Raw genomic sequence first — 13,845 nt, forward strand, 5'->3', positions numbered from 1 at the left:
ATAAAATTAATAATATCTACAAGATCCTGTAAATTGAACATAATTAAATTTATTATATTTAGCTTTTAAATTAAATCTAAATTTTACTTGTGTAATATTCATGACTAACTGAAACAAAATTCTCAAAAGTTTAAGTTTACCAGATGAATTTTCCCAACCACAATGGCTGTTTAAGTTAAAAGTAAAACTAACTGACAAGTTATACATAATTATTATTTATTATGTATCTTGCAGTATAACAATTTCTTAAACTTTTGAAATTAAAAAAAAAAAAAAAAAATAAAATAAAATAAAATCTTTTGTGTAGAAATCTAATTTCTGGCGGGTAATTTTTTTCCGAGATTTCTATTTGAGTGTATAGTAGCTCAGTTTCGAGGAAAGGAAAAAAAAAGGTAATCAAACGTTAACACCGTGAGCTTTGTTGATTTGATGTATCGATTGCAGTAATATATGTTTGCATGATAAAAGGAAATAAAATAAAAATAAATTTGCGCACAGAGTAAAGTAAAAAGTTTAACGCAAATGGAAGAGTACAGAGGATAGAGTACTGCAAAAAAAAAATAAAAAATAAAAAATACAATATAAAATTAAAAATATATTGTATTATATAAATTTATAAAGTTTTATGTATATACTATGTGTATTTAAAAGTTAAAAGTTAACTGTTATTATTTCTATAGAAATCTCTTAACAGCATGGGCGGTACAGACAACACCTGTCTGAATCTCGGGTAATACGAGGCCATGAAAAAGAGAATAAAGCCCTACGAATTATTCGCACTCTTTCTTTGAGTTGCAATGACGATAAATGGGGTGGATACCAGCATAACCGGTTATGTTATTCTCTTCTGCTTTTATTTATCCAATCTTCATTTTTCCTCTCTTTCTTCTGTATATATACATCTATATACCTACATAATATATTTCAACATAAGATACAGCCTCTTGCTGGCGTAGCGTTGCTCTTGAACGACCTTTCTGAGTAGATGATAAAAGTGGGGAATATTATCAAGTACGTAAGCCCCTTGTACACCTGGCTTTGTGTCGTTTTACATATACATACTCATATTTTAATACCGCCTTTTAATTTCATAATAAATAATAAATTCATAAATATAATAAATATAACAAATCATTTTTTTTTAAATCACATTTTTTCGTAAATATCGTATTACGTAATGCGTCTACGCTGTACTAAATTATTTTGTATGTTGTTTTTATTTTTAATGCCTTTTCCACGAAACTATTTGCATTCTATTTACTCAACAAATATTTTTAATGCATGACTCACGCATATTTCATTTTCTACTTTCTCTGAAAAAATAACCCTACACACTATTTATTATTTTCTTTTAACACGACACAAAATTTTCTTCCTGTTTTGTTATTTAAACACATTATTAAAATATTTTAAACGTATTAATTAACTAAAAATTCATATTTATTTGATCTTAGAAATAATTTTATGAATATCAACTAAAAAAAAAAAAATTAACAGTTAATATTTAATCACCCAGACTGTAGTTTTCATTGAAAGTATAAAACTCAATTAGATTGTTGTCTATCTTACCCATGTATGCATGCATTATAAATCCACCGAAGTGACTGACTTCACTTTGGTTTTGATTTTATTTCTTCAATATACCGCGATTTGTCTTCAGGTAAATTTAATTCTAATTTATTCGATTGATCGTTGCTTTTAATGAGATCATCGAGCAACGAGGCGTCTTCTATGGAAGATGACTCTGAAGATACTAAAACAAAATTAATATTTTATTTATTTAATTTAAATTAATATTTATTCATTTTTTTTTTTTTTTTTTTTTATCGAGATTATATAATTGGTTAATATTTACAGTCAGTGCTATTTTTGTGGGTGCTCTTTTCCATTCGACCTTTTTCATAACTAAACTGTTCATCTTGAAGATCTTCTTCGTACGTAAAATGCAAGTACGACAGTATAAATATAAGCGATATAAAGAATAAGTTGGTGGTGATTCCGATTATGGCTGTCAATATTGGCCAATGGAACATCAAATGTCTCAATCCGTACAAATGTGCATGAATTTCAATAGTCGCTGAGTAAAATTCAATAAATTTTGATTTTATTTCAATAGAAATCGACGTTACCGGATGATTCTGTATTAAAAATTCAAACAGCAATTAATAATGAACGTATTAATAAATTTACAATGTATTCAATCAGCAATTTTAAAGCACTCATGAGTGCAGTTCTATTTCTTCAAATCTTGAGAAAAGAATTTCAAAATTGATTGACAGCGCACACGAAAAGAACAAAATTACACTGTATATCCTTCCATATTATACTCAGTGTTATCTGTGATGAAAAAAAATTTCAGACTAAATTATTTTGGTATTATACTCAGTGTAATCTACGATTTGACTAAGCAATTTTTCTGGCTATACTGCGTAAGATAGTACTGGATATAATCCGAAAAAATATAATTTTTTCAAAAGTTGTGATATTCAACTTTTTTCTTTTTTAATTTATAAATTTTTTGGAAAATTATTAAAATTGTGGTAATTAATTTTTTTTTTAACGGTATATTTTTTATGTACTTTTCAAAAATGCTATGCAATGCGTGGATGAAAAATATTTAAGGAGCATTTTTAGCACAATTTTTTCGGTAATTTGGGGTAGAAAAATTTTTGGTAAATATTTTCAAGTGGGGTCATTATTTTAATTTTGAGTAAAAATTTTCTGTTTTTTATTATTTTGCATTTTATATTTTATTTTAATCAATTTTATTGTGAAAAATGAGACTATTGGATTTTCCAAACTTTTTCGGATTATATCCAGTGTTATCTTACTCGGTATAACCAGAAAAATTACTAGGTCAAATCGGAGATTACACTGAGTATAATACCAAAATAATTTAGTCTAAAATTTTTTTTCACAACAAATAACACTGAGTATAATATGGGAGGATATGCAGTATAATTTTGTTCTTTCCGTGGGGAATTATATAAAATAAACTTACTTGATCTTCTTCGAAATTGCAATACAATTCCAACATAATATTTTGTTTTTCTTCGCGAGCGCCAAAAATTAGCGTTGGCGAAAATGCTAGTGTCATAAGATAATGGAGTAATGTACTTCGATAATGTAACATCGTAGGTCTACAAGACTTATCAACGACACGGTGATTGTGTGTCGCTAGGCTTGAGCACACCATAAACATCCCTAAATAAATAATAAATTTATTTCATTTAAAAAAAATTTCTCTTTAAATAAGATCTTCTTTTACCTAATTCTTTATTCGTTGTTGATTCTGGCATTTCTAAGTATAAATTTATTTTATATGGCTGGCCAACCATCAAAAATTGCTGTTTTTTTGTAAATCGGACAAATGCTGATGGCCAACTGCATGGTCCTTTTAAATTTTGACATGAACTGATAAAAAGTTTAATTTATTTTACTGTAAAAATCTTTATAAATTACCAGCTTTAAATCGCTAAGAAAAATATTTAAATCATTTAAAACTAATTGATAAGCTGGCCCTTAATTAAAATTTAATAATGAGTTATAATTGTATGAAGCAAATGTTCAGTGCAGTTTAATATCAATTTAATATTTATAATGAATTAAAATAACACCGCATTTTAATAATTGAAATACTTAAAAGATACAATTGTTTTATATTAACTTAAATTAGAAGAGAAAATTGATTTGGAGGAATTTTAAATAATTAAAAATACAATTTATTGAATAAAATTTTTTTTTTTCAATAAAATTAAAAACTTATGAAGTGACGGCTAATTTTAATGTCATAAAAAGAAATCAAAAAATCAAAAAGGTCGATTAACTTTAATATTGTTAAAAATTAAATTGAAATTGTAATAATATCTAATAAAAAATCTAGATGAAAATTAATTTAGCATGACATTAAAGTTCGTTGTCACTTGACAACTTTTAAATTTTCTTTAACAAAAAAATTATTTTAAAAAAATTGCATTTTTAATTTATTGAATTTTCTACAAGTTCATTTTTTTTACTATAATTTATTTGTTAAAAAAAATAAAAATAATTATAAAGTGATAGCTAAATTTAATTTCATTAATTTAGCAGATATTTGATAATTTAAAAAAATTATGGAAAAAAAAATTTTTTTTTTTTTTAAATTGACATGTAGAAATTTTAAAAAATTAAAAATGCAATTTTTTTTAAATATTTTTTTGAAACAAATTTGCTTGTTAAAGAAAATTAAAAAATTGTCAAGTGACAGCTAAATTAAATATCACGAAATCTAGCCAATAGAATAATAGTAATCGTTGTTATGGTAACTGTTGCTACAGAACCCATAATTACCATGATAATTTCTATGAAGATGCCGAGAACAAAATAACAACAAACTTAATATAATACTCACTTAAATTCAAAGTGAACTGGACGTATGTGTTGCATATTTGGCATGTATGCATAGTAAAATGCTGTATAAAGAAATATTGATATCCAAACAGCGACTACTGAGCCTATAAATATAAATCCACTGCGAAAAAATACTGATTGTACACCTTTCACAGTTTGTTGTTTTGCATTGAATAATTTTTCAAATGTCGCTTTAATTTTCTTTGAAAAAAACATTTTTTTCCTTTTTACTGAAACTCTATCTATAATGTATAAAATTTTAACTGAATATTTAAGCCGATAAGATATTGGATTCAATTATCTGTCTTTGCTTGTTTAAAATGGACAAATTACAGCATAACATAACCTTTGAACATCTTGAGATTTTAAAAACAAAATCATTATCCCTTAGGTACTTAAACTCGCCACATTCTGTCAAGCGGCAGCACCTACTTGGGTCTCTAGTTTATAACTTATCAACTATAAAATTAATGTGAGTATATCAGTTAAGATTACTCTATTTATATAAAAGGTATATCTTAAATTTATTAGATACTAAATCAAGTCACAAAGATAGAATAATGTCAATTGATAATGATTTAAAAAAAAAAATTATTTTCCTTTACGATGTTCAAGTCGTGGACGTCCTTTTTTAGCAGCAGGTTTATCCTTTCCTTTATTTAATAATGGGTGTGTTTCTGAAAATAGATGATTGATATTGTCAATTAGTTTATGGCTATTAATAAAAATATTTAAAAATAAATTTCGGTGGTTTAAAACAAAAAATCAATAGCAAAAAAAAAATATATATATATATAATAATTTTTGTTGATAATAAAATTTTCATTAAAAATTTTCTTCAATTAAATATTATTGCTTAATAATATTTAAATCAATTAAACTGTCAGTACTTCAATCAATAATCAATTACTTTAATAAAATTATACAATTACTCAAAATGATATGTCGGATAATTTTAACATTTGCAAAACTAATTAATAAATGTCAATATATATCCATTAAAATTATTAAATTCATCGCATGTGTTATTTACATGTAATAATAATAATAATAAATAAAAAGTAGAATAAAATTTATGATAAATGATAAAGTGAAAAAGTTACCGTTCTCAGGTGCATTCTGCAAATGAATATCATGAGATCGATATTTTTTGTTGGGTGGTTCTTGTGCAGCAGCTTGATCTTCTGGTTCTTCAACCTCGGGGGCTATCGGCAAATATTGTAATGTACCAATATCTTCTGTTTCTTCATCGGAGCTGCAAAAAGCCGCGACTCTATCAATAGCTGCGACGTCAACTTCGATTTCTTCATCCTGAGCCTCTTCGCCCTGTACAACAGATTTATCTTCATCACTCAAGTCAAATTCGCTTTCTCTCTCCTCGTACTCAACGTTCTCGTCCAATTCCTTGAAATCTGGAGCGAACGCGGACCAATTTTCAACTTGATTCTGTGCCCAAATGGACACCACTCCGGAGGATATTGATGCTATTATAGGTCTCACTGGATGCCACTAAAAGTTTAATTTACTATTACATTTAATTTCATTTATTGTTAATTAATTTTTAATAACTCACCACAACGTCCAGCAAAAGCTCTCCTTTAGTTCCGTGCAATATTTTAACTAAATTACCGATACTCTTTTCCCAGATATAAAGTGCATGTTGTCTAGCAGAGCCAGCGCAAACGTACTCTCCGTCGCCTGAAAAACAGCATTTTTTCCACATTGTTTTGTTAACCAAATCCTGCAATTTTTGTATCGGCTCCGGTTCTCCGTCCTTCCCACAGGCAAGTATCTCCGTGCTATCGTAAACTCGTATCACCCGGTCTGAAGTATTGACAAGAAAACATGACCCACGGCGCGCAAATTCAATACTCTTAACCGCGGTGTTACTGGCAGTACCCTGAGATATTTTATAAGAAGCTTTTATAGTTAGTGTCTCGGAATCAAGAACGAGAATTCTACCACGGGCGTTTCCTGTGTACACAAAACTTCCTCGTCTATCAAAAGACGCGACGATATTTAAATCACTCTGAAATTAAAATATTATAAATATTTCATTTATTTTATGAAAAGCAAACAGTTATAATGGTTTTAAGTTGTAATATAATATTTACAAACAAATTCAAATAAACTTTTTAGTGATGCTTTTTAAAATATTGAGGGAGTATTCTCGTTTAGAAATTCGAAAAAATCGATTTTTTTTTGCATATTTTCATAGCATAACAATTAAAAAAACACTTTAAATTCGGGCTTCTAAACGAGAATACCCTCTTAATTATTTAATAGACTTACATCTTCATCGAGGGGAATAACACGATGTGTACCTTCAACATCCACCATCACAGCAGCATGTCGCATCGGACAGACCAAAAATTTATTTGAATTTCTCGGATGAAATTGTACTTTTAGTATCGGCGATGGAAAACGGTATTTTTGATCGCATTCTCCCGATAATACATCCCATATACAAACATTGTTATCTGTCGATGCACTCAGCAATTTGTGTCCGTTTCTTGACCAACTATTCAAAAAATATTTATGAAAATTTATGTTTTCAGATATTGGATCATTTTTATTACACTGAAGTTAATAAAATTTTTTTTTTAATTTTTTAGCAATTAAATTAATTAAAAAAAAAATTAATTAAAAGTTTTACATGTACAAAATTAATAAAAATTACAACTGAAAATTTTTTATTGTAATTGATTTGTTAAAAAAATTTTTAAAATTGACAGCTGACGGCTAACTGCAGTATTATTCATTTTTAGGGTTTTTATAATAAATAAATTATTTAATTTTTAAATTAGCTGGCACTTAACAGTTTTTTAATTTTTTTTAACAAAAAAATTCTTTCTAAAAAATTATTTTTATGAAATTGCATTTTTTATTTTCTTAAATTTCTATAAGTCCATTTTTTAAAATTTTTTTTCTGCTATAATTTATTGATTAAAGAAAATTTAAAAAATCGTGAAGTGACAGCTAATTTTAATGTCATTATATTGTTATGTTTACCTGAGTGAACAAACAGGATGTACATGGGCACTTATTATTTTGGCAATTCCGCGAGTTAAAAAATCCCATATTACTATTCTACCATCATTACAGCCCACGGCTAACAATGTACCTCGTTTGTTGAATGTACACGTTACGGCTAGTGATATACAATCTAACGTTCCATCGAATTCCTATTTAAAAAAAAAAAAAAAAAAAAAAAAACAAATTAATAATCAATTTACACTTTATGATAATGATAATATTATTATTTTATAAACTTACCTCTGGATAATTTTGTCCAAATGATTCTATTAAAACATATAAATAAATAAATCAGAATAATATAAATAAAATTTATTAATAATTCAATACTTACCCAAAAGCTCTAAATTCATATTAAATGTTTATAACAAATGATATTTTAAATTAAATTTTCGATTGTTTATTTATGAAAGTGTCTGACAGGTTAAATCTTTATGTGTATATTTATATATTGTATCGCAAAGATAACTTCTAAAGTAGCCGTCAGAGGGAGTAGTTAGTTCCGCAGTTGCTCGCAAGGCGTCACTGCGGTACAGCCGCGCAGCGGTTATTGCGTCGTAGGTCACAGTGTATGTACTCTTGAGTTAAGAATTACTGATTTGAGATCGCAAGGATATTCGTTTTATCTATTGTCAGTAAGTAATAAATGAATTATTGTTATGTTTATTACGAATATCACCTGATACATAAAAAAATATTATAACTTTTTATACTACTGCTGATACTAAAACAATGACATTAAAGTTAGCTGTCACTTGACAACTTTTTAATTTTTTTTTAACAAATAAATTTGCTTCAAAAAATTATTTTTAAAAAATTGCATTTGTAGTTTTTTAAAATTTCTAAATTTCAATTTTTTTTGCCATAATTTATTTGTTACAAAAATTCTTAAAATTATCAACTATGTGCTAAATTAATGACATAGATTACTATTATTCTATTGGCTATATTTCATGACATTCAATTTAGCTGTCATTTGACAATTTTTTAATTTTATTTGACAAAAAAAATTTGTTCCGAAAAATTATTTTTAAAAAATTGCATTTTTAATTTATTAAAATTTCTAAATGTCCATTTTTTTAAATGCCATAATTTCTTTATTAGAAAAATTATTAATATTAATAAATATCTGCTAAATCAATTACAATAAAAAATTGGGTTGCGGTCAACCAGTCAGATCGACAACATTTTGAATTATCAAAACTGTAGAAAATTTAAAATTCCGCTACATTCAAAGTTTATAAAATTCATTATCTCTTGAATACTGAGGTTGACAGATATTAAATTTTTTTTGGAATTTTATAGTTATTAAATTATTAAAAAAAACTTTAATTAAAAAGTTTCACATTTGAAAATTATTAAAAATTAAAAGTGAAAATTTTTAGAAGCATTTTTTTGGTGTAATTAATTTATTAAAAATATTTTTAAAATTGACAGCTGACCGCTAACTTCAGTATTATCATAAATCTTATATTCCTCAAGTATTAAAATTAATTCAATTTCGTTTAATTAATTTAATTTTAATAATAATAATTTATTAATTTGCCTTTTTCGGGGGTACAAATGCGGACCCCTTCCCGCTTACAAAATATACTTATACTAACTACATATTCATAGATCTTACATCTTAATTTCTAAATTCTTAAACTACTTATCAATTACATACCAGCACTCAATATAAAACATTTAAAAGTAATATTATAGCGATTACTAAATTTAACTCATTGAAAATAAACTTTAATTATCCAGTAAAATAAACAGGCAAATTGATATAAACGTCCATGAAAATTAAATTAGTTTTTAAATTTCTCCAAATCTATTTAAATAGCAAGCTAGATTTATATTTACCATTGCGTCTAGACATAAATTATGTTTAAGAATTATTAATAACAATATTGATGCAATGTTTTATTACAATTCATCAAATAACAATCTGCCTGTCTGATAAAATATCGAAAGAGCTATTTCAGTAATTGTCATGGAAAATATCATAGAATAAAGCCAAAGTACAAACTAATAGTTAAATTATTTTTTTTTCAATATAATTTTACATTTGATGGATTTGTTTATCGAGATATTAAATTTATATTTGCACTGGTGTTACTGCATAGCTTTTGTATTTTTTTAGCTAACAATATTGACAGAGTTAGTCAGAGATTATTGCTCTGTTGTATGCTTGAAAGATTATTTTTTTTTGTTTATTTTTTTTATCTTTTATTGTCTATTAAAGACCAATTGTGGAATGTTGAATTTATTTTATTGAAAATGGTTATTGGTTATCTATCCATTAGCTTTATTTCTGATTGCGTATGTCGTCGAGCTTGACTGCTCCGATACTAAATTTGATGAATAATAATTTAAAAGTTAACGAGTAAATAATGAGACAATTTACTATTGATAATAATTCATATTAAAATGTCAGATAAAGAATTGAGAGCTTTTGAATAATAATAATAGAGGTTAATGTTTTTCTTTTGTCTGCTCGTAGGTATGAAGAATAAAAAGGAAAAAAAAAAGTATAACGAATTTAAGTTTATGCACGTATATCACACGTCGATGAGTTTCTGGGCTTAAGTAAACAAATTAGTGGAATGAGCCTTTTTAGAATTGTGTTGAAAAAGTAAAAGTACAAGAAAAGGTAGAAAAAGTAAAATAAAAGCATAGCAAGTCAATGAAAGCTAAAAGAAGGTGTGGGATTGAAGCCGTTGCCCTCACTTTAATTCAGTTTTCAAGCTTTCGTTGACTTAGTAGTGTTTGTTTTGCAAGCAAAGAATCGTTGATGAGCATCTGCGAAATCTACTGTACGAGCATGGTTAAAGAAATTTTCAAGAGGTAATACACACTCATTTGTACGTGCTTTTTCTCTCTGATTTGTTAAATTAATTGAATATTTATTCAACGTTGTCTAAATATTTATACAAATACGAGAATTTTTTTTCCTACTGAGAAATTACAATCTTGCCAATATTTAACATTTATTTATTAATAAAAAGTATCTCCGATATAAAATTAATGAGTCTGTAATAATTAAACATTAATTAGTAATTTTTTTTTCTCAACTTTAAAGCTAAATATTCTACTAATAAAATAAATAATACTATTCGACATCTCTCAACTTTGATGCACACAAAATATATTTACTTTTAATTTTATATTAATGTTAATATTTTGTCAAACGAATTTGATACACAAACAAAATCAGGTATAACACATAACACACGGATAAAATAATGCCTTGAATTATTGCCAGAGGTATTACTGTATCGGAAAGCTGTTTACATGTGTAAAAATCATATAAAAGAACAACAAATCGATAATTTAATGTATTTTAATAAATCTTTCACGGGAACACGGACGTAAATAAGTTATTTACACATTCACGCAGTTAACATTGTTTATAGAGTGGTAAAATGAATTGGAAATGGTAGTAAAAAGTATTCATCCTATTTTGTAACCCTCACCCTCAACTCTGAGCGTGATGCTCGGCATACCATGAATGCGAATGCGAACGCGAATGAGAATGAGTATAGTTTTGTTAACTTTTTATTTTTCACTTTAATGTATATGTATAGACAAAGTTAGCTTATTCGGTTTTTCTTGTCTTTCTCATTCAGCTTATACCCGAAGAATAAGAATAGAATAACGCTATCTCGACTGTGAATCCTACTCTGTAGTCAGAGCATCAATCATATTTTGTTTCTGGATCTCGAAAAATGTTAAAGGGAATAAGAATGTATTAAAATAAATAATGTATTAGAATGAGATTAGTTTTCTGAGCCAAGTGTCTATCTGTCTCTCTAAATAATCTCAAACACTTGGCTTAGATAATCATATTGTTCATAACTATTGGTATAATAATAAATTTAGTGGTTATTTCTCGGTTTGCTTCAACGAGGGTTCTCTCCGGCAATATATAAAACCATATAATGACAACATTAACGCTGAGTAAGTAACCAGGAGCTATAGAGAAAATCTTAATATTATAGGTTGATGATGATGATGATGTTGGTGTTGGTGGTGATGCCTCAGGGCTAAGACGTGGCTGGCTCTCGTAATGTGCAATGGGTACTACCCTGGCCTACTCTGCCCTACTCTCAAGTCTCTCAGGGGATTTATCTTCATTTTACATTCACGGGATTGGAATCTTGCCACGGGGCATACGAGACAATCGTCTTAAGGCATACTTTGTCGTAACAACTACTACTACCATCAGCCAACATAATAATAATACATGTATACTACCGTGAATACGTGTAGTAAAACTAAAAGGGCTGTTAGTGTTGCCGTTGTAATAACCTTCAAGTGCACTAAGTAATAATACAACAATTTTAAGTCATCAGCTGTATACTAAATTTATTAAGCTAAAATATAATGTAATATTTTTTTAGTCACTGGTGTGTGTGTGTAATATGTATAATATAAAAGTACGTCCGACAGACGGGCTTGAGTAATTCTGGTGAGGTGTCGAGGCTCGAAAAAATAGGCATAAATCAAAGATAAACCGGTGTAAATATCACCAAGCTTACGTTCAGACAGAAAGGTCGTACGACCGGGTGAGTAGTCGCGTTCAAAAATAATGGCGACGTCGCCAGGGTACTGTCGGGGCTCTCGGGGTTGTCGGGGTTGTTGGGGTATAGGGCTAGATGTTCGAGAGTGTCAGGGGTAAAGGGAAATAATGCTACGGAGGCTTAAGTCTGAGGCTTTCAAGTCGCACCGAGGCCCGGGGGTTCTAACCACCACCACCAACACTACCGCTCGTTTTGCAACACTTGACAATAAAACTTGGGCGTTATTTTTTATTACAATTGTTTGTAAATAATTTACTTGTACTATGTAGGTAGATTGAAGAATGTTTGTTTGGATTGTTTGCTTCTCGGTAAAAGATATCGGTGTAAAAATCTTAGGATTCTTTTTCCATTGTGGATTTAAAAAAGCTCGCTCCAGTGGTAAAATAGTCGCTTTGGGATTCACGACTTTAGCATATCGCCAAGAGGCTGTATTATAAAAGTGATACATAACTGGTAGTAGTAGTATATACTCTACATACCAGATGGAATTTCATTGGGGACTTTAAATTGTTCCGAGACACACGTTTGTAGTATTCTTTATATCTTTATATTAAAATATGAAATGCCTTAAGGGTTATATAGTCATTGTACCCCTAATATACTTAATATTATTTTACAATGCTGAACGAATAAGTATTGTATTATCTATATTCTCTCCGTTACTTTTTCGTATCATTATCATACCACCGATATAGGGTACCGTAAGATATATATATATATATATATATATATATATATATATATATATATATATATATATATATATATATATATAGGTGGATCATATATTTTAAATAAATTTTAGGGAAAACACTCCTGAGAATTCTCTAATTTTTATAATTTATTGTGAATTAATATCAAGTTATACGAATAAAATAATAAAAATCGACTTTTTCGAATCTGTAATTCAAAGAACGATGATAAAATTTCATTTTCCGATGAAAAAAAAAAATAATTCCAGCGGCATGAGAGATTGGCTGAAAAGCATTTTAAAAATCGCATCTGTTTCCGCACGAATTGTATTTTTCTGAGCAAATACACCGGCCGATCGATCGGTAAATCTGTGGCCAAGCAATGATGCGTTTATTTGCTCGAGAATTAGAACAGGATTTTAAAAGAACGTAATAACTATAACCTATCGAAATCTTTTAGTATGGACGTATAATGTTACCCCAGAGAAAAAAACTTTTCTTCAGTTAGTCCATGTAAATATCTAAATAACTTTTTTTTTTTTTTTATTCTACAGTTTCAAGCTTAATTCAATTAAGTTTGAGTTTTTTATACCTAAAATTTTATAAAATTTTGGGAAAATATTAATTTTTATAATGATTTTTAGAATAAATTTCAAACTACATTCATATCTAATCGTATCCTTTATCTTTCAACTTATCAGCTTTTAATCAGATTCAAGTCTCAATAAACCCTTTCGAATACCACGAACACTATCTCAAACTCAATCGGTTCATTCGAAGATATATCATCTTTGCAGATCTTAATAATAAATACAAAATTTCCAATATAATGACAGTCGATTAGGATTTAAATCTTACATAGTCCTTATATTTTAGATTGTGCACTCAGTATCTGTACAGTATGTTCATCAGTAGTTAAATACTTCATTTTTTCATACATTTTGATAATTTTCGCGATAAATATTCAACGATTTTAATTTAAATGGTGACATTTCAATATTAGGCCAACAGTTAATAAAAAAAATACGAATAATCTATAATTATGAAAGACATTTAAAATGGAATGAATAATTATGTCGAGTATTCATAGAAATTTCAACGGGTATTATGTTAAACACACGGTGTGTGCTAAAAACTAAAAATAATTGTAATGCAAAAGC

General features: G+C 27.6%; 2 protein-coding genes across 3 annotated transcripts; both read right to left on the reverse strand.

Annotated features, from left to right (window-relative positions):
* Positions 1-582: 582 nt before the first annotated feature.
* Positions 583-4,694, reverse strand: Seipin (lipid droplet biogenesis associated protein seipin). The gene is made up of 6 exons (XM_074248215.1): positions 4,391-4,694; positions 3,269-3,414; positions 3,002-3,204; positions 1,856-2,138; positions 1,570-1,753; positions 583-1,475 (listed from the first exon to the last, which is right to left on the reverse strand). Exons 1-5 carry the CDS (start codon positions 4,603-4,605, stop codon positions 1,611-1,613), a joined length of 990 nt encoding a protein of 329 aa, XP_074104316.1. The 5' UTR covers positions 4,606-4,694; the 3' UTR covers positions 583-1,475; positions 1,570-1,610.
* Positions 4,695-4,888: 194 nt separating this feature from the next.
* Positions 4,889-7,902, reverse strand: Rbbp5 (retinoblastoma binding protein 5). Of its 2 annotated transcripts, XR_012479810.1 has the most exons (8): positions 7,760-7,902; positions 7,666-7,691; positions 7,402-7,574; positions 6,682-6,910; positions 5,963-6,418; positions 5,774-5,898; positions 5,493-5,715; positions 4,889-5,066 (listed from the first exon to the last, which is right to left on the reverse strand). XR_012479810.1 is itself a non-coding variant. In XM_074248199.1 (7 exons), exons 1-7 carry the CDS (start codon positions 7,776-7,778, stop codon positions 4,981-4,983), a joined length of 1,395 nt encoding a protein of 464 aa, XP_074104300.1. In that variant the 5' UTR covers positions 7,779-7,893; the 3' UTR covers positions 4,889-4,980. The 2 variants fall into 2 exon arrangements, 1 of the variants encoding a protein (XP_074104300.1); XM_074248199.1 differs by having other exon boundaries at positions 5,493-5,898; positions 7,760-7,893.
* Positions 7,903-13,845: the final 5,943 nt, after the last annotated feature.

This window comes from Cotesia typhae, unplaced genomic scaffold, assembly GCF_013202065.1.
Source record: "Cotesia typhae breed Kobodo isofemale line unplaced genomic scaffold, CoteBio_Ctyphae contig_119, whole genome shotgun sequence".
NCBI lineage: Eukaryota > Metazoa > Arthropoda > Insecta > Hymenoptera > Braconidae > Cotesia > Cotesia typhae.